At 49.8% G+C, this 15665-nt stretch overlaps 2 protein-coding genes and 1 non-coding gene across 5 annotated transcripts; 2 read left to right on the top strand and 1 right to left on the bottom strand.

Annotated features, from left to right (window-relative positions):
* Window positions 1–1531: 1531 nt before the first annotated feature.
* On the top strand, window positions 1532–8468 carry PSME3 (proteasome activator subunit 3). Of its 2 annotated transcripts, none has more exons than XM_065908735.1 (11): window positions 1532–1681; window positions 2726–2758; window positions 2883–2945; window positions 3141–3245; window positions 4245–4293; window positions 5111–5223; window positions 5466–5534; window positions 5666–5733; window positions 5833–5887; window positions 6010–6096; window positions 6678–8468. In XM_065908735.1, the coding sequence occupies exons 4-11, from the start codon at window positions 3186–3188 to the stop codon at window positions 6756–6758; spliced, it is 582 nt and encodes a 193-aa protein (XP_065764807.1). In that variant the 5' UTR covers window positions 1532–1681; window positions 2726–2758; window positions 2883–2945; window positions 3141–3185; the 3' UTR covers window positions 6759–8468. The 2 variants fall into 2 exon arrangements, with proteins under 2 accessions (XP_065764807.1, XP_065764806.1); XM_065908734.1 differs by lacking the exon at window positions 1532–1681 and adding an exon at window positions 1745–2063.
* TRNAE-UUC (transfer RNA glutamic acid (anticodon UUC)) lies at window positions 3939–4011 on the bottom strand. Its single transcript has one exon. It is a non-coding gene; the product is annotated as a tRNA-Glu (tRNA).
* Window positions 8469–9313: 845 nt separating the features above from the next.
* Window positions 9314–15152, top strand: AOC2 (amine oxidase copper containing 2). 2 transcript variants are annotated; one of them, XM_065908732.1, is made up of 4 exons: window positions 9314–11650; window positions 13592–13877; window positions 14112–14241; window positions 14532–15152. In XM_065908732.1, the coding sequence occupies exons 1-4, from the start codon at window positions 10063–10065 to the stop codon at window positions 14796–14798; spliced, it is 2271 nt and encodes a 756-aa protein (XP_065764804.1). In that variant the 5' UTR covers window positions 9314–10062; the 3' UTR covers window positions 14799–15152. The 2 variants fall into 2 exon arrangements, with proteins under 2 accessions (XP_065764804.1, XP_065764805.1); XM_065908733.1 differs by lacking the exon at window positions 14532–15152 and having other exon boundaries at window positions 13994–14251.
* Window positions 15153–15665: the final 513 nt, after the last annotated feature.

Raw genomic sequence — 15665 nt, 5'->3', positions numbered from 1 at the left:
ACAACAACAAAGGAGCTGAGGCTCCTGATTTGAAGGCAGGTTTCTCTGATTCCAAAGGCCACAGTCAGTCACCTTTCATTAAACTGTGTATTCCCACCATCTCCCTTGCTCTTTCCCCTCTCCCGCCATCTCCCTTGCTCTTAACACAGAGGTGTGCCCAGGATAAAATGTAAATCAGATAACCTGCCTTTGTACTTAAACCAAATTGTTTCCTAACAACCCTCCCCACCCCACTCCCACCCCCAAGTTACTAACTAGTCTTTCAGTTTCTTCAACTGGGACATCTCTGGCGGTCCAGTAGCTAGTACTCCATGTTTCCACTACAGGGGACCCGGGTTTGATCTCTGATCTCAGGAAAGATCCCGCATGCCATGAAGTGCAGCCAAAAAAAAAAAAAAAAAAAAAAAAAAATCAGTAAAATGAAAAATAAATGCGATTAAATTTTTTTTCAACCAGACCACCTCTTTGCTTCCCCAGAGCATTTGCCTGTGCTGCACCCATACCTTTGAAGGCTCTTCTTCTCACTCTTCTCAAGCTAACCTCTTTACATCCTTGAGATTTGAGCTTAATTGTCACTTCATCTGAGAGGACTCTCTTGGCCATTTTATCTAAAATAGACCCCTGGTATTCTCTATGTCAGCCATATTCCCCCTAACATTTATCAGATTTTGCAATTATGTTGTCAGTTTCTGATCTTTCTGATCTCTTTCCCCAGTATGAAGTCCCATTAGACCAGTGAACTTGAGTTTTGTTTACCTTTGATTTCTCAGAACTGTGCTGTTGGGGAAGCCACTAAACACATAAGGTTACTGAGTACTGCAAACCTGGCTCCTCTGAATTGAGGTGTGCAAGTAAGCATAAAATTCATACTGAATTTCAAAGACTTGGTATGAGACAAGAATGTACAAGATCACATTGATTTTTTTTACACGATCAAATATTTGGATAAATGGTTAAATATATATGATTAAAACGAACTTTACCGGTTTTACTTTTTAAGGTGGCTATCAAAAGACGTTTAACTTATATAAGTGAGTCACATTATTTCTAGCCTCTACACTGCTATCCCAGAGCCTAGTCCATTTTAGGGTGAAATAACCAACGTTAAGAGAGACCTTATGAATGGGTGAGTTAAGAGTTATAGTCTCTGCCTTCCATGAGGAAAATGGATACAGCACTGCCCTAAAAGGAGATCTGAGTTCTGGTCTTGGATTTTCTGGAATCACCGTGTAGCCTCGACAAGCACTACCCGACTCTGGGCATCAATTTGTCCATCCATCAGGCAGTTGGTCTCTGAGATCTGCAAGTGTAGGAGAATAAGTGGTTAAGTGGCAGAGAGAAGTGGGGAAGCCTGGTGCAATAGGATTTCTGTTAGCTTCCAGTCTAACGCTACAGCTTCGGCCAAGAGTAGGAGTCAGTGCGCCTAACAGACTAGACGCCCAGAACCCAGCACTGGGACAGCCAGCTTCCTCGGCCCGACGTCACTGGAGCGCGACGGCATCGTCGGTCGGGTCCCCGCTCGAGACAGGGCAGCGGCTCAGAAGGTCCCTTCCGTGAAGGCGAGTGCCGGTCAAACAGAGAGGCAAACAATCCCCGAGTCTCTTTGAGGCTCAGATCTCACTACACCGGTCTCCACCATCCTCCCTCTCATTTCACCCGTATCCGGCACAAGAACTGGGAGGTAAGAGCCGAGCGACGAGCTCCCAGAGCGGAACCTCAGCGCGGCTGCGCAGAGCACGTGCGCATCCTCGGTGGACTCCCGGCGATTGGCTGTGACGCAACTTCCGGTGTGAGCGGCGAAAGCCGGGAGGGTGAACGAGAGAGGGAGCAGGCAGCAGGGACAGGCAGCAGGCGGGCTGGCTGACCGACGGCACGAAGGGAGGGAGCAAGTGATCAGTGAGTGACCCAGTGAGGGAGGCCGCGTCCTGAAAGCAGCCGAGATTCCCCCTTCCCTCTGACCCCCTCCCCGGAGCCCACAGCGCCTCCGGTCTCCCGCGGAGCGGACACGGCCCGGCCCGGCCATGGCCTCGTTGCTGAAGGTGGATCAGGAAGTGAAGCTCAAGGTAGCGGCACCGGCCCAGGCCTCCTTACCCCTCGCTTCGATCCCCGAGCTGTCTGACCGATTTCCCACTCCCCGTGGCGTCTTTGTCTCCCTGGGGACACCAACCCTGAGCTTCCGCTATGCTCAGCCCAGCCCCCCACCCCCGGGGACGGCATCGGGGGAGAGGATAATATGGGGTGGCCTTGTGTACCCCGTCTAATAGGGAAGACCTTCGCGGACACGTGGCGGACTTAGTGCTTTAGGCTAGTGACAGCTGAAAGTCCCCCAGCCCGGCAACGTCGCCGCTCCATACGCTGCTACTGCCCCTGCCCTTGGCGTCAGGCTTGCCTAGGCCAGGTTTGGATGGGAGTTGACACGTTTGTGAGCTCACACCTCCCCCATCTACTTGTCTTTTGTCTGCTCTCAAAGTCAGACAGCTTCAGACTGGGAGGGAGAGGGGGGAAGACAGGTGGGTGCTGCCCTCAAGCCCCGCTTCCCTCTCCTGAGATGGAGAAATGGATCCTTAAAAAAATAAAGTATTTGCAGTCTGGGGGCCTCTCAGCTTCTCATTACAATTATAAGGTGAGGGGAAGACATTTGGATTTGGGTTTCCCCAACCTGCCTAAACTTATGTTGCCAGCTGCTGATTTGCTCTTACTGAATTGCTTTCTTTGTTAATTTTAGGTTGATTCTTTCAGGGAGCGGATCACAAGTGAGGTGAGTGAAATAAGTAGAAAAATGAGTGTTGGTTAATAGTTGGGAGTTCCCCAGAGAAGAGATAATCTATAGAGACAGGCCTTCCCACAGTTACTAATTCGGTTGTATTTTCCCTCATCTTTAGGCAGAAGACTTGGTGGCAAATTTTTTCCCAAAGAAGTTGTTAGAACTTGATAGTTTTTTGAAGGTGAGAGATGCTTTTCTTTTCCTCAGATTCCCCAACTTCTTGGCCAGGGTCTTTCTGTCTGGTGGGACAGATGAGGTGCTGATTCTGTTCTGTTGTGTACCCTAACACACTCTCATTTCTTGCTTTTTGAATGAAATACTTCTTTGTTCATCTTGAAAAGACTAATGTTTTTGGGGGTGGGCATCTCTCTTTCAGGAACCAATCCTAAACATCCATGACCTAACTCAGATCCACTCAGACATGAATCTCCCAGTCCCTGACCCCATTCTTCTCACTAACAGCCATGATGGACTGGATGGTGTAAGTGTCCTATATTTTCCTTTGTGTTCCAAAGCAATAGGGGTTCTCTGTTCTCTATTTCCTGGTCAGCTGAAACATACTGAGAGGAGACAGTGGGATTTTTATCTGGAAATGAGGATTCTTAAGATATTATGACTCCAGAGCACCTCCTTTAGATCCTGATTTTCATTTGTAGCATGAAGTGAATGTGTTAATGCTACTCTGTTAGAGTGAGTTTGAAATAGGACAGATAGCTACAGGTTCCCACAAGTGATCTGGTCTGTCCCTATGACTCTAGGCAAGACTTTTCTTGTCATGTAACTACAGTTCTAGCCTTTGTGTGTCTTTGATACTGAGTTGTTACCAGTTATATGTCCACATTCTATCATAACACTGATGACACTGCCTTGTTCTTTGTCTGCATCACTGTCTCACTGATACAACTTGCAGTTCTGGAAAGCAGAAACTATCTTCATTATCTTTGTATCCCCAGCATCTAGCATTGTTCCCAGCACATAGCAGTTGCTAAATACGTTTGTTGATTGACTATTGTGTGTTTTTATGGAATTGGCAGATTTGCACATATTCCCTTAATTACCCTAACTCTGCATTCAGTGGTTCATTTTTCCTGTTGTTTGTAGTATTCTCCCTCCCCTAGTTGCTTATTTATTTATTTATATTTGGCCACAGCATGCCCCTTTTGTGGGATCTCAGTTCCCCAACCAGGGATTGAACCTGGGCCTCTGGCAGTGAAAGTGCCGAGTCCTAACCCCTAGACCACCAGGGAATTCCCCCTAATTGCTTTCTTTGTTTATACTTCTTGAAAGGTTGGTTTTCCCAGCCAAGGTTAAGTTGCATTTTGGCAAGAATCTTAAAGGCTTGTATGTGCTTAATAAATTGTGCATAACTTAATTAAGACAACCTGTGGGGTTGAGGAAGGGATTAAACTTGCTTGAAGGGTAAGTTATGATGGGGATGTGGATGTCGGACAGGCTAATTCCCGTCTCTTTGTATCCTTAGCCCACTTACAAGAAGAGAAGATTGGATGAATGTGAAGAGGCCTTCCAGGGTAAGAGCTGCCTTTACCGTCCCCCACCCCAACCCTTCCCGGCAGATGCAGAATGTGTTCTTCTGGCCAGGAAGCAGGATCTGATTTTATTTCCCAGAGTTCACATTCCCATGTCCTCTAAGCATCGTCATTATTTAGCACTCGAAACCTAATTTTCCGATTGACAGGGACGGTTTGTCTTAGTGTGGACTGCCAAGGGAGACAGGTTGAAGAGGACTACACATCAAAGATTTTTCACAGAAATGCCAGTTCCGTGTTATTTTTTCCTCTTCAATAATAGTTGATATATTAAGTCTATAGAGCAGGGGTCCTCAATCATGGTGCTGGTCTATGGCCACACAGCAGGGGGTGAGCAACAGGCAAGCTAGCAAAGCTTCATCTGTATTTACAGCTGCTTTCTATTGCTCGCATTACCACCTGAGCTCTGCCTCTTGTCAGATCAGCAGAGTCATTAGAATCTCTTAAGAATGCAAACCCTACTGTGAAAGAGAGATCTGGGTTGCGTACTCCTCATGAGAATCATCCGGAAACCATGCTTCCTGAGCTCTCACAAATCCATGGGAAAAATAGAACATATTTAAGTTTCCTTATTCTTCAGACTTGTGGAATATTTTAGACTTGTTCTTGTTTAGTCTGTTAATCCATGTGTTTATTCTCTTTTTTTATTCTGTTGGGGGTGTCAGGTTGTAGATAGGGTTATGCCAGATAAAAGGTCAAGGTCATAACGTCTCATGGGGCTGGGAAAGAGAGAGAGACCTGGAATGCTATGTCCTGCCCTTCCACACCAATAATTTAATCTTCCTCACATCCCTGCCAGGAACCAAGGTGTTTGTGATGCCCAATGGGATGCTAAAAAGCAACCAGCAACTGGTGGACATTATTGAGAAAGTGAAGCCTGAGATCCGGCTGCTGATTGAGAAATGCAACACGGTGAGGCAGGGGCTAGTGACCTGTGGGCTGACCCCAGATACCCTGTCTTGAACTGTGTTAGATGATGGATGTACTCGATGATGGGGCTGGAGGCATGGAGGTGATGTGGCAGCTGGCAGACTAAGTATCTTGGCTCCTGTGCTCCTGTCCTGTGGCCCCAACAGCCTGAGTTGTGTACTTCATGGCTTTAGGAGAAAGGGCTGAGGTCCTCATACGTGTATTTTGGTCCCCTCACCCTCCAGGTCAAAATGTGGGTACAACTCCTGATTCCTAGGATAGAAGATGGGAACAACTTTGGCGTGTCCATTCAGGTAAGGCACCTGCAATAGAAACTGGAGGGGAAAGTGTGGGAGTATTCTCACTTCCTCTGCTTTTCTGTTTTCCTTTGTGTTCTGCCGTGGGATGACATGGAAGTGACTTTTGACTCATTTGTTTTTTTCAGGAGGAGACAGTTGCAGAACTGAGAACTGTTGAGAGTGAAGCTGCATCTTATCTGGACCAGATTTCTAGGTAGGGTGGCTGGGGTGTGGCCCAGGAATTGGGGGCTGGTGAGGTGGTGAACACCGTCCGGGGTCTCCTGCAGCTTTCTCCTCTTCTTTCTCCTTCCAGATATTATATTACAAGAGCCAAATTGGTTTCTAAAATAGCTAAATATCCCCATGTGGTAAGTGAAGGTTTCTTGGGCTGAGGGTGGAAGTGGTAGGACGGGGGGAGCGACTGTTCCTAGGAAGAGCCGTGTGGGTGACAGTCAGGCCTTGGGAACGACTTTTCTCTGCCCCTCATTAGGAGGACTATCGTCGCACCGTGACAGAGATCGACGAGAAAGAATATATCAGCCTTCGGCTCATCATATCAGAGCTAAGGAATCAATATGTAAGTTACCTCGGACCCTGCCCACAGTTGCTCTGGCTTCTCTTAGTTCTGGTGGCCGTCTTCCTGCCTCTCTCTAGGGATTGAGATGGGGGTTGGAGGTAAAATGAGTGGAACAAGTTCTGCCCATCAACTGAGTATTGAAAAGCCCCATGAGGTCATTGAAGGTGTCTAGGTGCTTTTTTCCTTCTTTCTACCTGGATGGGAAAGGGCGCAGTATGGTCTTGAGGTGAAGATGTGGGCGTTAGCGTCAGGCATAGATTTAGAACTAATTCTACCTGTAATATGGGGCCTTGGGCAAGTTTAACCTCAAACTGCAGTTTCTTCGGCTAACACATTAAAGGACCTAGTGTAATTCCTGGTATGTTAAGTGCTTCGTAAGTGTTATTTATTAGACTCTTGGACGCTGGGATATCCCCAGCTGTGTCGGGGGTATGAGAGATGTAGAAGGGCAGCCACCCTGCATTCAGATTTGAGTGAGATTTGGGTCATGTGAGTGAGGGTGGGGGGTTGTGGGGGTGTCTCATTTTCCTAGTGAGGTAGGGGTTGAATAGACACGTGATTCCCTGATCCTCTCCTCCTAGGTCACTCTACATGACATGATCCTGAAAAATATTGAGAAGATCAAACGACCTCGGAGCAGCAATGCAGAGACACTGTACTGAGGCCGGGGCCAGGGTCAGGGGACTCTGTGAGTCTGGCTCAAGACCGACATTGCCTTGGTTTGTTACATGACTATCGTGATGGGGAAACTGGCTGGAAATAGTAATCACACCTCTCTCTGTTTTTAGTTAGAGTCTAATGAAACTCTCATGTAGTTCTGTGACGTGTTTACCTCTTTTTTCAGGCCTCAGGAACTCTTCTATTTCCTTCCCTAACACCCCCCTGTCCTAATTTCTGGAGAATTCCAGATTTGTGTGCGCAGGATCCTGGCACAGGAATACTTGTGTTTTCTCTCCCTGGCTCCCTCCTGTGTCTTGGGCTTTGTGTTTTCTTCCTTTTGATGAGTTGGTTAGAAGCTGAGGGAACTGGAAGGAAAGTGCTCGGTGTCTTGTAGGAACTGGGCCGGGGTGGAGGGGACCAACTCCTCTCTTCCAGAAGGCAGGTTAGTGTCCCTTGCCACTGTGGGATGTTGGATCCTCCCTGCCACAGTTGCCCTGGTGATGACTGAGGGTTTCCCGTCTACATACATTGTACCTTGAACCTGATCATGACAAGAAACACCTTAGACCTTCTTCTGCCAAGCCCCTAGCTCCTTCAGGTGTTTTTGTAACTAGGATTTTCACATACACATATGTGTGTGATATATATACACACATGCAGCACACACATGCCTTGCTGCTATTACTTGATGCCCTCTCCTCCCCCCCTGCCCTGCCCACCTGTAAACCCTCTCTCTCTCGCTCTCGCTCTCTCTCTCTCTGACACACACACACACACACTCATTCACTCACTCACTCACTCTGTTTAGAAGGTGATAGGTGTCTTAGTCCTCTTCTCCCAGGACCCATTGTCTCCTGCTATTGTAGCCTCTTGGTGCCTGAGGCTGTGAGTTGGAGGGGAGCTGAGAGATGAAAAGCGGAGGGAGTGGGGAAGGCCCCTTCCTCTGGGACTCGAGTCCTTTTGGGTGTTTTTTGCAAAGGCTTGTCCTCTGACCCCTGGTTGCCTCTTCCCAGGCCAGTTGTAAATTGGGATAAGGGTGTCTGCAGCTGTGAGGCTAGATGCTGCTGCTGCTACTGGGCTTTCCCTTTGGGAAAAATGTTTTCTTATTTGTAGTATTGTGCTTCCCGGGAAAGCAGTCACTTGTGTGTATATGTGTGTGCATTCACACACAGGCATGTACACAGTGTGTGTATGTGGAAATCTGCCGAGCAAGTCAAAACCATAGAAGAGTTGCCTCTTATCTCTCAAATCTTCCAGAGATACCACTTGTTACAGCTTTTGTGTTAACCCTCATCTACCCCTACTTCTTTTATTCTGCCACTCCTGGGGAGTCTGTTGGTGGCTCTCTTTCTTTCTCTCAGTGTTTCTGACTTTTATCCTTGCCCCTTCCCTGCCCCATCTCTGTCTTCCAACCTCCAATCATATTTCCATCTGAGCGCATCATTTTGGTCCCCCATTATGTTATAGAGGAGGAGTTCGGATGCTGTCTTCCCATGAATAGTACTCAGTAACAAACCAATTGCATTTTAGTTGGGCAGTGCCCCTACCACCCTCCAGACCCCTTCCAACTAAAACCCTTCCCTCCTCCCATCCTGTGTTTCTCAGTTTCCCTTTTTGTTTGTTGGATTGTTCCAGTACCCCTCCTCCTCCCCCTACTGCCCTTGGATCGTAATGTAAAATTCTTTTACCATGTCAAGAAATTATTAAAAATACAGGTACTTTGACCTCTTTCTAAAGCTGCAGACGCTGATGCGATGCCCTGGTGGCCTGGGACACACTCACACTTAGGTGTGTGCACATTGGGACACCCACCTCCATATATACCTCCAGCCACCCTACTGGGTGTCTTTACTTCAATTGAACTGCCTCTTTTTTCTGAAATAATGAAAAGACTGAGGCTTCTGCCTACCAAGAGGCAAGAGTGGGTCCTTCATTTGTGTGCAGTCTGAATTAAATGCAAGTTGAAAGAAAGTGAAAGTCAGTCATGTCCTGCGAGGCTCCTCTGTCCATGAAATTCTCCAGGCAAGAATACTGGGTGGGTAGCTATTCCCTTCTTCAGGGGATCTTCCTGACCCAGGGATCGAACCCCAGTCCCCTGCATTGCAGGCAGGTGTCTGAGCCACCAGATAACTCTTCTCCAACCTAACTTGCCTTCTACCCTGACAATATCCCAGCTCCTTTCTTCCTTCTCCAGTAATACCCTGAACTGTCAGTAGAGGGTGCTGTAGTTCCATGTGTGGGGAATCACCTGACTCGAGGCACACCACACCCCATGGTTTTCTTTATACAATACTTCTCTCTGAATAATGTCTTAAGTTTCTTGAGGATATGCCAGGGACTCCTGGTTCCGACTTTCAAATGACTTGGAGGGCTGTTTGGGATCTTAGCTCCCTCTGAAATAAAAGTTTCCTTAACTTCCACCTTGCAGAGTAGCGTACTGATATCCATTGATCTGGGATCCATCGTCTCTACAAAAAAAAGACTTAAGGTCTTGAATGGTGGAGGAACATCTCTTCTATTCTGTTTCAGAGATCAGTACCTGTAGCTGACCGTTTTTGAATGCCTGCCCCGTGTCAAGCTCTGTGAAGCACTTTATCTGCGTGATCACATTTATTCTCCATGAATCTCTAGGGTAGTTTTATCCCTTCTTTATAGATCAGGACACTGAGTCTCATGATAAGTAAGTCCCCTGAGGTCATGCCGCTTCAGGACCTGTGATTGGGATACAAATTGACTGCTGTGGCCAGGTCTTCACCACTCGTTTCTCAACTGGCTAGATGGAAGAGGCCTGAGACTACAGACCAAGGGCTTTGCCTTAGGCATCTGGCAGAACACAGTGCTTACTGCTGAACTGGGCAGTGGATCCTGGAAATACTGGGGTGGTGCCTGCCAGAAGGTAGGAAAGTGGCCAGAGTGGTTGCATGTGGCTCATAGGACTTGATCGGGCATCTGAGATTTGCATTCTTCCTCAGACCCATGCTGGGCAGAAGGTAGAGTTTAACGTCTATACAAATGCCCTCTAATCTGCTCTAAATGATGGCGCTTGGGAGTGGGTACTGACCGTGCTGCTGGGAGGAGTTCAGGGATGGGCTGAGGCGATGCACGTGGAAGTCGTACCTTGAGCCAAACCACAGAACAGAAAATTGGAGCAGAATTACACAAATCAAGGTCAGAAATTTCCCGTCCAACCCACAGGGTGGAGTTTTCGCTATTCCTATCCATCCTCCTGAATATAAACCCTGATTTGATGTCAGTAACTGGAAGGAGCAGCTGGTGGGACTCTCCTTTCAGCTCTCAGCATTCACCATGAATCTCAAGGTAGTCCTCGTGTTCCTGGCACTGTCTGTCATCACCATCTTTGCCCTGGCCTATGTCTTGCTGACTAGCCGTGGTGGCTCCAACCTGCCTCCCCGCTGCCCCTCTGTATCCCCCCGTGCCCAGCCCTGGACACACCCTGGCCAGAGCCAGCTGTTTGCAGACCTGAGCCGTGAAGAGCTGATGGCTGTGATGAGCTTCCTGACCCACAAGCTGGGGCCAGACCTGGTGGATGCAGCCCAGGCCCGACCCTCAGACAACTGCATCTTCTCGGTAGAGCTGCAGCTGCCCCCCAAGGCGGCAGCCCTGGCCCACCTGGACAGGGGGAGCCCCCCACCTTCCCGGGAGGCACTGGCCATCGTCTTCTTTGGCGGACAACCCCAGCCCAATGTGACTGAGCTGGTGGTGGGGCCGCTGCCCCAGCCCTCCTATATGCGGGATGTGACCGTGGAGCGTCATGGGGGTCCCCTCCCGTATTACCGACGCCCCATGCTGGCAACTGAATCTGCCCAGATGTGGACGCATCTGAAAGAGGTGGAGTTCCCCAAGGCCCCAGTCTTCCTGGCTTCTGTCTTCAACTACAATGGCTCCACTTTGGCGGCTCTGCATGCCGCCCCTCGTGGCTTGCGCTCAGGGGACCGTGCTACCTGGATAGCCCTCTACCATAACATCTCAGGGGTCGGGATTTTTCTTCACCCCGTGGGGCTCGAGCTGCTGCTGGACCATAGGGCCCTGGACCCTGCCCATTGGGCTGTCCGGCAGGTTTTCTACCTCGGGCACTACTACGCAGACTTGGGTCAGTTGGAATGGGAGTTTAAGGCTGGCCGGCTGGATGTGGTTAGAGTTCCTCTACCCCTGCCAGATGGGGCCTCTTCCCTCCGCTCCCGGGTCTCCCCAGGCCCTCTCCCTCCTCTTGAGTTCTCACCTCAGGGCTCCCGGTACAGCGTCCAAGGGCACCTGGTGGAGTCTTTCCTCTGGACATTTACCTTTGGCCATGGGGCGTTCAGTGGCATGAGAATTTTTGATGTTCGGTTCAAGGGTGAGCGAGTGGCCTATGAAGTCAGTGTCCAGGAGTGTGTGTCTATCTATGGCGCCGATTCACCCAAGACCATGATGACCCGATACCTTGATAGCAGCTACGGACTTGGCCGGCACAGCCGAGGCTTGGTGCGGGGAGTAGACTGCCCCTATCAGTCTACCATGGTGGACACCCACGTGTTGGTGGGTCAAGGGGCAGTCCAGCTGCTCCCGGGGGCTGTGTGTGTATTTGAGGAGGCCCAGGGACTACCCCTCCGAAGGCACCACAATCAGCTTCAGAGTCATTTCTATGGTGGTTTGGCCGGCTCTGCCCTCGTAGTCAGGTCTGTGTCCTCTGTAGGCAACTATGACTACATTTGGGACTTTGTATTGCACCCAAATGGGGCACTCGAAGGGCGGGTCCATGCCACGGGATACATCAACACAGCTTTCCTGAGCGGGGGAGAGGAGAGCCTCCTCTTTGGGAACCGCGTGGGGGAGCGTGTGCTGGGGGCGGTGCACACACATGCCTTCCACTTCAAGCTGGACCTGGATGTGGCAGGTGAGTGCCCCGGGGCATGAGGATGGAGAGTTGGGGTGGGCCAGAGGGAAGGGAGACCCCCACATCAAGCCCAAAGAGGTAAGAGGGTGGCATTCCAGTACCACAGTTTATTGTGGCAACAGCAGGGACTGATGTGAGTGTTTTGACTGCAGTCAGCCTAGATGCTGGGCCTACTGGGTGTTTAGCAGAAGATGGGGTTCCACTGCCTGGCCCCTCTGACCTGCAATTCCATGCTGAGCTATCTGGCTGCCTTAGCCTGTGAGTAGGGAACTGGCCTTCTCAGGCTGGATGCAACTGGAGCTGTGGCTCTGCGTTCTTTGTTATTCTGAGAGACTGTGGAGGTGGGGAAAGCAAGGGGATGAGCAGAGGGAGGTAGGAAGCAGTGTCTAAAGAGGTTTAAAGAGTGGAGGTAGTGCTGGGACTTGAGAGAGGGAGGCGCTGGCTGGGGGCTGCTCCCACAGGATTTCAGATGACAGCATAGGGGCCCAGGCGCCTTCTGGGGAGGCCCAGCCCATTCCTGCCAGCACGCGTCATCACAATAGGCTCTCCGGTGACACAGCGCGCCTGCAACAGGCTTGATGCAAATGTAGAGGGATTTCTCCAGTAGGCTCTAAGCACCAAGGGGGCTTTCTCCTCTTGACATTTTTTTGTCCAGTTCAGAAAATAACCAAATCAAACTGTTCGCCCAGAGAGAAAATTTGGAATCCGCCAGACCCTGTTTTTACAGTTACAAAAATCGAGGAGGGTGGGGGGAGATGGGTCAGAAAGTGGCTGCCTGTATATAATGCACCATAACTTGGCATATTTCTTGTGAAACATTTTCATATTCTCTTGAGTATAAAGATGGCACATGTGCCTCTGTGAGAGAGAGAGAGAGTGTGAGTGTGTGTGTGTGTGTGTGTGTGTGTGTGTGTGTGGTGTGGAGGTGGAGGGGAGGAGAGCTAAGAAAATAGCATGATGGAAATGCTAGTATTAACTAGATTATTCTTTGACAAATTTGGTATATGACTATTTTCTGATTTGAAGTTTTCTCTCCAGCACTTTGACGTTAAAAAACCTTGTCTTAGGATGTAAAATCAGGTAACACTGGATCCTTAGAGGATGCAGTGCAGGCTGGTGTTGTGGGCCAGAGGCTGTGTCAGGCGACTGCACAGAGGGCACTAGCTGCATTCAGGACAGCTCCCTTGTTCCAGCGCCTTCCTGGGAGTCAGACTGGAAGGAACTGACCCTCTGAACCTGCAGCAAGAGTATAAGTGTTTCAGGGATCACCCCAGACAATTTAAAGATACAAATGTATTTATTTGTGAAAAAGACAAAGTGGTCCCTGCCAAATTGAGAAGAGAAGAAAAACAAAGTTTCAGAGTCAGGAGGAGTGTGCAGGGCCCCAGAAGAGGGGATCAGGTTTTTCCAGCCAGCTTCTCCAAGACAAAAATCCCTTTCATAGTTAGAAGAATGTTGTTAGCCACCTGTGTGTGCTTTTCCATTTATGGAGCTCAGCCATAGAACAACTTTTTTTATGCCTAGTGTAGAGATTCACAGGTGAATCAAATGTGCTTCACTACAGAGAAGCAAATAATTGGTCCAAGGTCTATTGGATAGACCAGGGCCCAGAAAGCTGCAGCGATAGAAATACATGCATGCCTTGTCCAGTCTGTTAGCCACCAACCATAGGTAGCTGTTGAGCACTTGGAATGTAGCTAGTGTGACTAAGGAAATGAAGTTTTAAGTTGAAAGAGCCGCTTGTAACCCGTGGTAGCTATTAGACAGGGAAGGTTCAAAGAAGATCGGCTAGCCCTTAAGTCCAGACCTGGCTCCCAGCGCAGAGTGCTCTCTACTGGGCTCTGCGGCCATTTTTCAGGCCAGTGCAGTGGGCATCACGGAGATGACAAGGGACCTGTCTCACCTGGTGTGGAACTCCTCTCCCTCCCCTCACCCTGGCAGGGCTGAAAAACTGGGTGGTAGCTGAAGACGTGGTGTTTAAACCTGTGGCAGCCCCTTGGAGTCCGGAGCACCAACTGCAGCGCCCACAGCTGACTCGGCAGGTCCTGGGAAGGGAGGACCTGACGGCTTTTTTCTTGGGGAGCCCCCTTCCCCGCTACCTTTACTTGGCTAGCAACCAGACTAATGCCTGGGGTCATCAGCGCGGGTACCGAATCCAGATCCACAGCCCTCTTGGCATACACATGCCGCCGGACAGCACCATGGAGAGGGCCCTCAGCTGGGGGAGGTGAGGAGGGCCCTGGGGACTGGGTGGTAGGGAAGGGCTGGTCCCCTTCCCATCCCAGCTCTTAAGAGACCCCAGCTCACTAACCTCGGTGGACCCTTCACCCCTGAATCTCTCAGATCCAAGCAGATAATGGGACGGGAATCAGTCTCACACAGAACCTGAGCCAAAGGCTATCTGGGCTGTCCAGGCCCTTGATGTTTCCTGACATTGCCTTCCTACAACATTCCCGGTCAGATACCAGCTTGTGGTGACCCGGAGGAAGGAGGAGGAGTCCCAGAGCAGCAGCATCTATTACCAGAATGACATCTGGACAGCCACTGCGGCCTTTGCTGACTTCATCAACAATGAGACCCTCTTAGGAGAGGTTGGTAGCCCTAGGGGCAGAGGACCAAGGCTCCCCTGAGCCTAGTGTCATGGCTGTAGGATGGAGGGAGTGGTAGGTTTCCAGCTCTTAGGTTAGGGGCCAGGGAGTCTCCCGATGACCAACATGGCTCATCCCTCTTAGGGTGAGATTAGCTCTGGGACCAAACTACAGCTTCTCACATGGATGAGAAGCATGTTATTTGGGCCTGGGGCTGGAGACTGGGGATCGTGGCTGAGGGGAGGTTCTCTGGGTCTCGCCTCCAAAATCTCCAGCTCCTCCTCTTCCTGCAGGACCTGGTGGCTTGGGTTACAGCCAGCTTCCTGCACATCCCCCACGCTGAGGATGTCCCCAACACAGTGACTCTGGGGAACAGAGTTGGCTTCTTGCTCCGACCCTATAACTTCTTTGATGAGGACCCCTCCATCTTCTCCCCTGGCAGTGTCTACTTTGAGAAAGGCCAGGATGCTGGGTTCTGCAGTGTGAATCACGTGGCCTGCATTCCCCACCTGGCAGCCTGTGTCCCGGACCTGCCGCCTTTCTCTTACCAAGACTTGTAGCCCTGAGTGTGCGGAGGGACATGGGTAGGGCAGGGTGGTGGTGGTGCTAAGACCTGTACCTTCCTTCCTATTTCCACTTCCTGCTCTCCTGACACTTGACCCTTGGGAAATAGCCTCCTACCACAGAAACCCCCATATACCCTGTTGGTAAAACTCCTGTTTCCAGTTCATTGTCTTAAAAATGATGAATTTATACAAATGATGCCGTTGTTAAAATATTCAGGCAAAAAACGTCACAAATCCTACCACTCAGAAATAGCTGGTATTCACATTTGGTGAATGTTGTACCAGATATTTCTTTATGCATGTGCATTGAAATGGAAAAATAGAATTTTTTAAAAATCTCATGGTGTGTGTAATTTATAATAAAGAGTATTATGAGATTTTTACTTGAATTTCTTCCATTTGACTTTTGAAGTATCTAGAATCCCCCAGAGAATATTAGGGATTCTAGCCAAGGAAATTAGCCGGGGAGGAGAGGGGGCAAGGGGGACAGACCTGGCCAAGAAATGTTGCTTGGGAAACTGAAGAAGGGGGTTGGGGGTGTTTTTGGAAGGAGGACAATAGTTCCAGTTGCAGGAAAGGAAACATCTGGCCTGGGGAAAGTGGGGGCTGGGGAAAGAAGGGGGGTTGAGGGGAAACAAGGGGCTGCCCCCCTCTAGCATTTCTATGCATTTCTGTGCTCATTCTGGTTAGCTGCATTATTTTGAAATCCCCACCACCCCTTCCCCATACACCAGATCTCCCCTGACCCAGAGAGCAGAATCTGAATTGGGAGTCTGGAAGACAAAGCCATGTAAGGTCTGTGGAAATCGCTGCTGCCCTGCCATAGCCCCGCCCTCGCTGCCCCAGCCGCCCCACCCCGCC

This window comes from Muntiacus reevesi, chromosome 18, assembly GCF_963930625.1.
Source record: "Muntiacus reevesi chromosome 18, mMunRee1.1, whole genome shotgun sequence".
Taxonomy (NCBI): Eukaryota; Metazoa; Chordata; class Mammalia; order Artiodactyla; family Cervidae; genus Muntiacus; species Muntiacus reevesi.
Note: the sequence above shows the minus strand (reverse complement) of the source record. Positions and strands in the feature narration are given on the sequence as shown.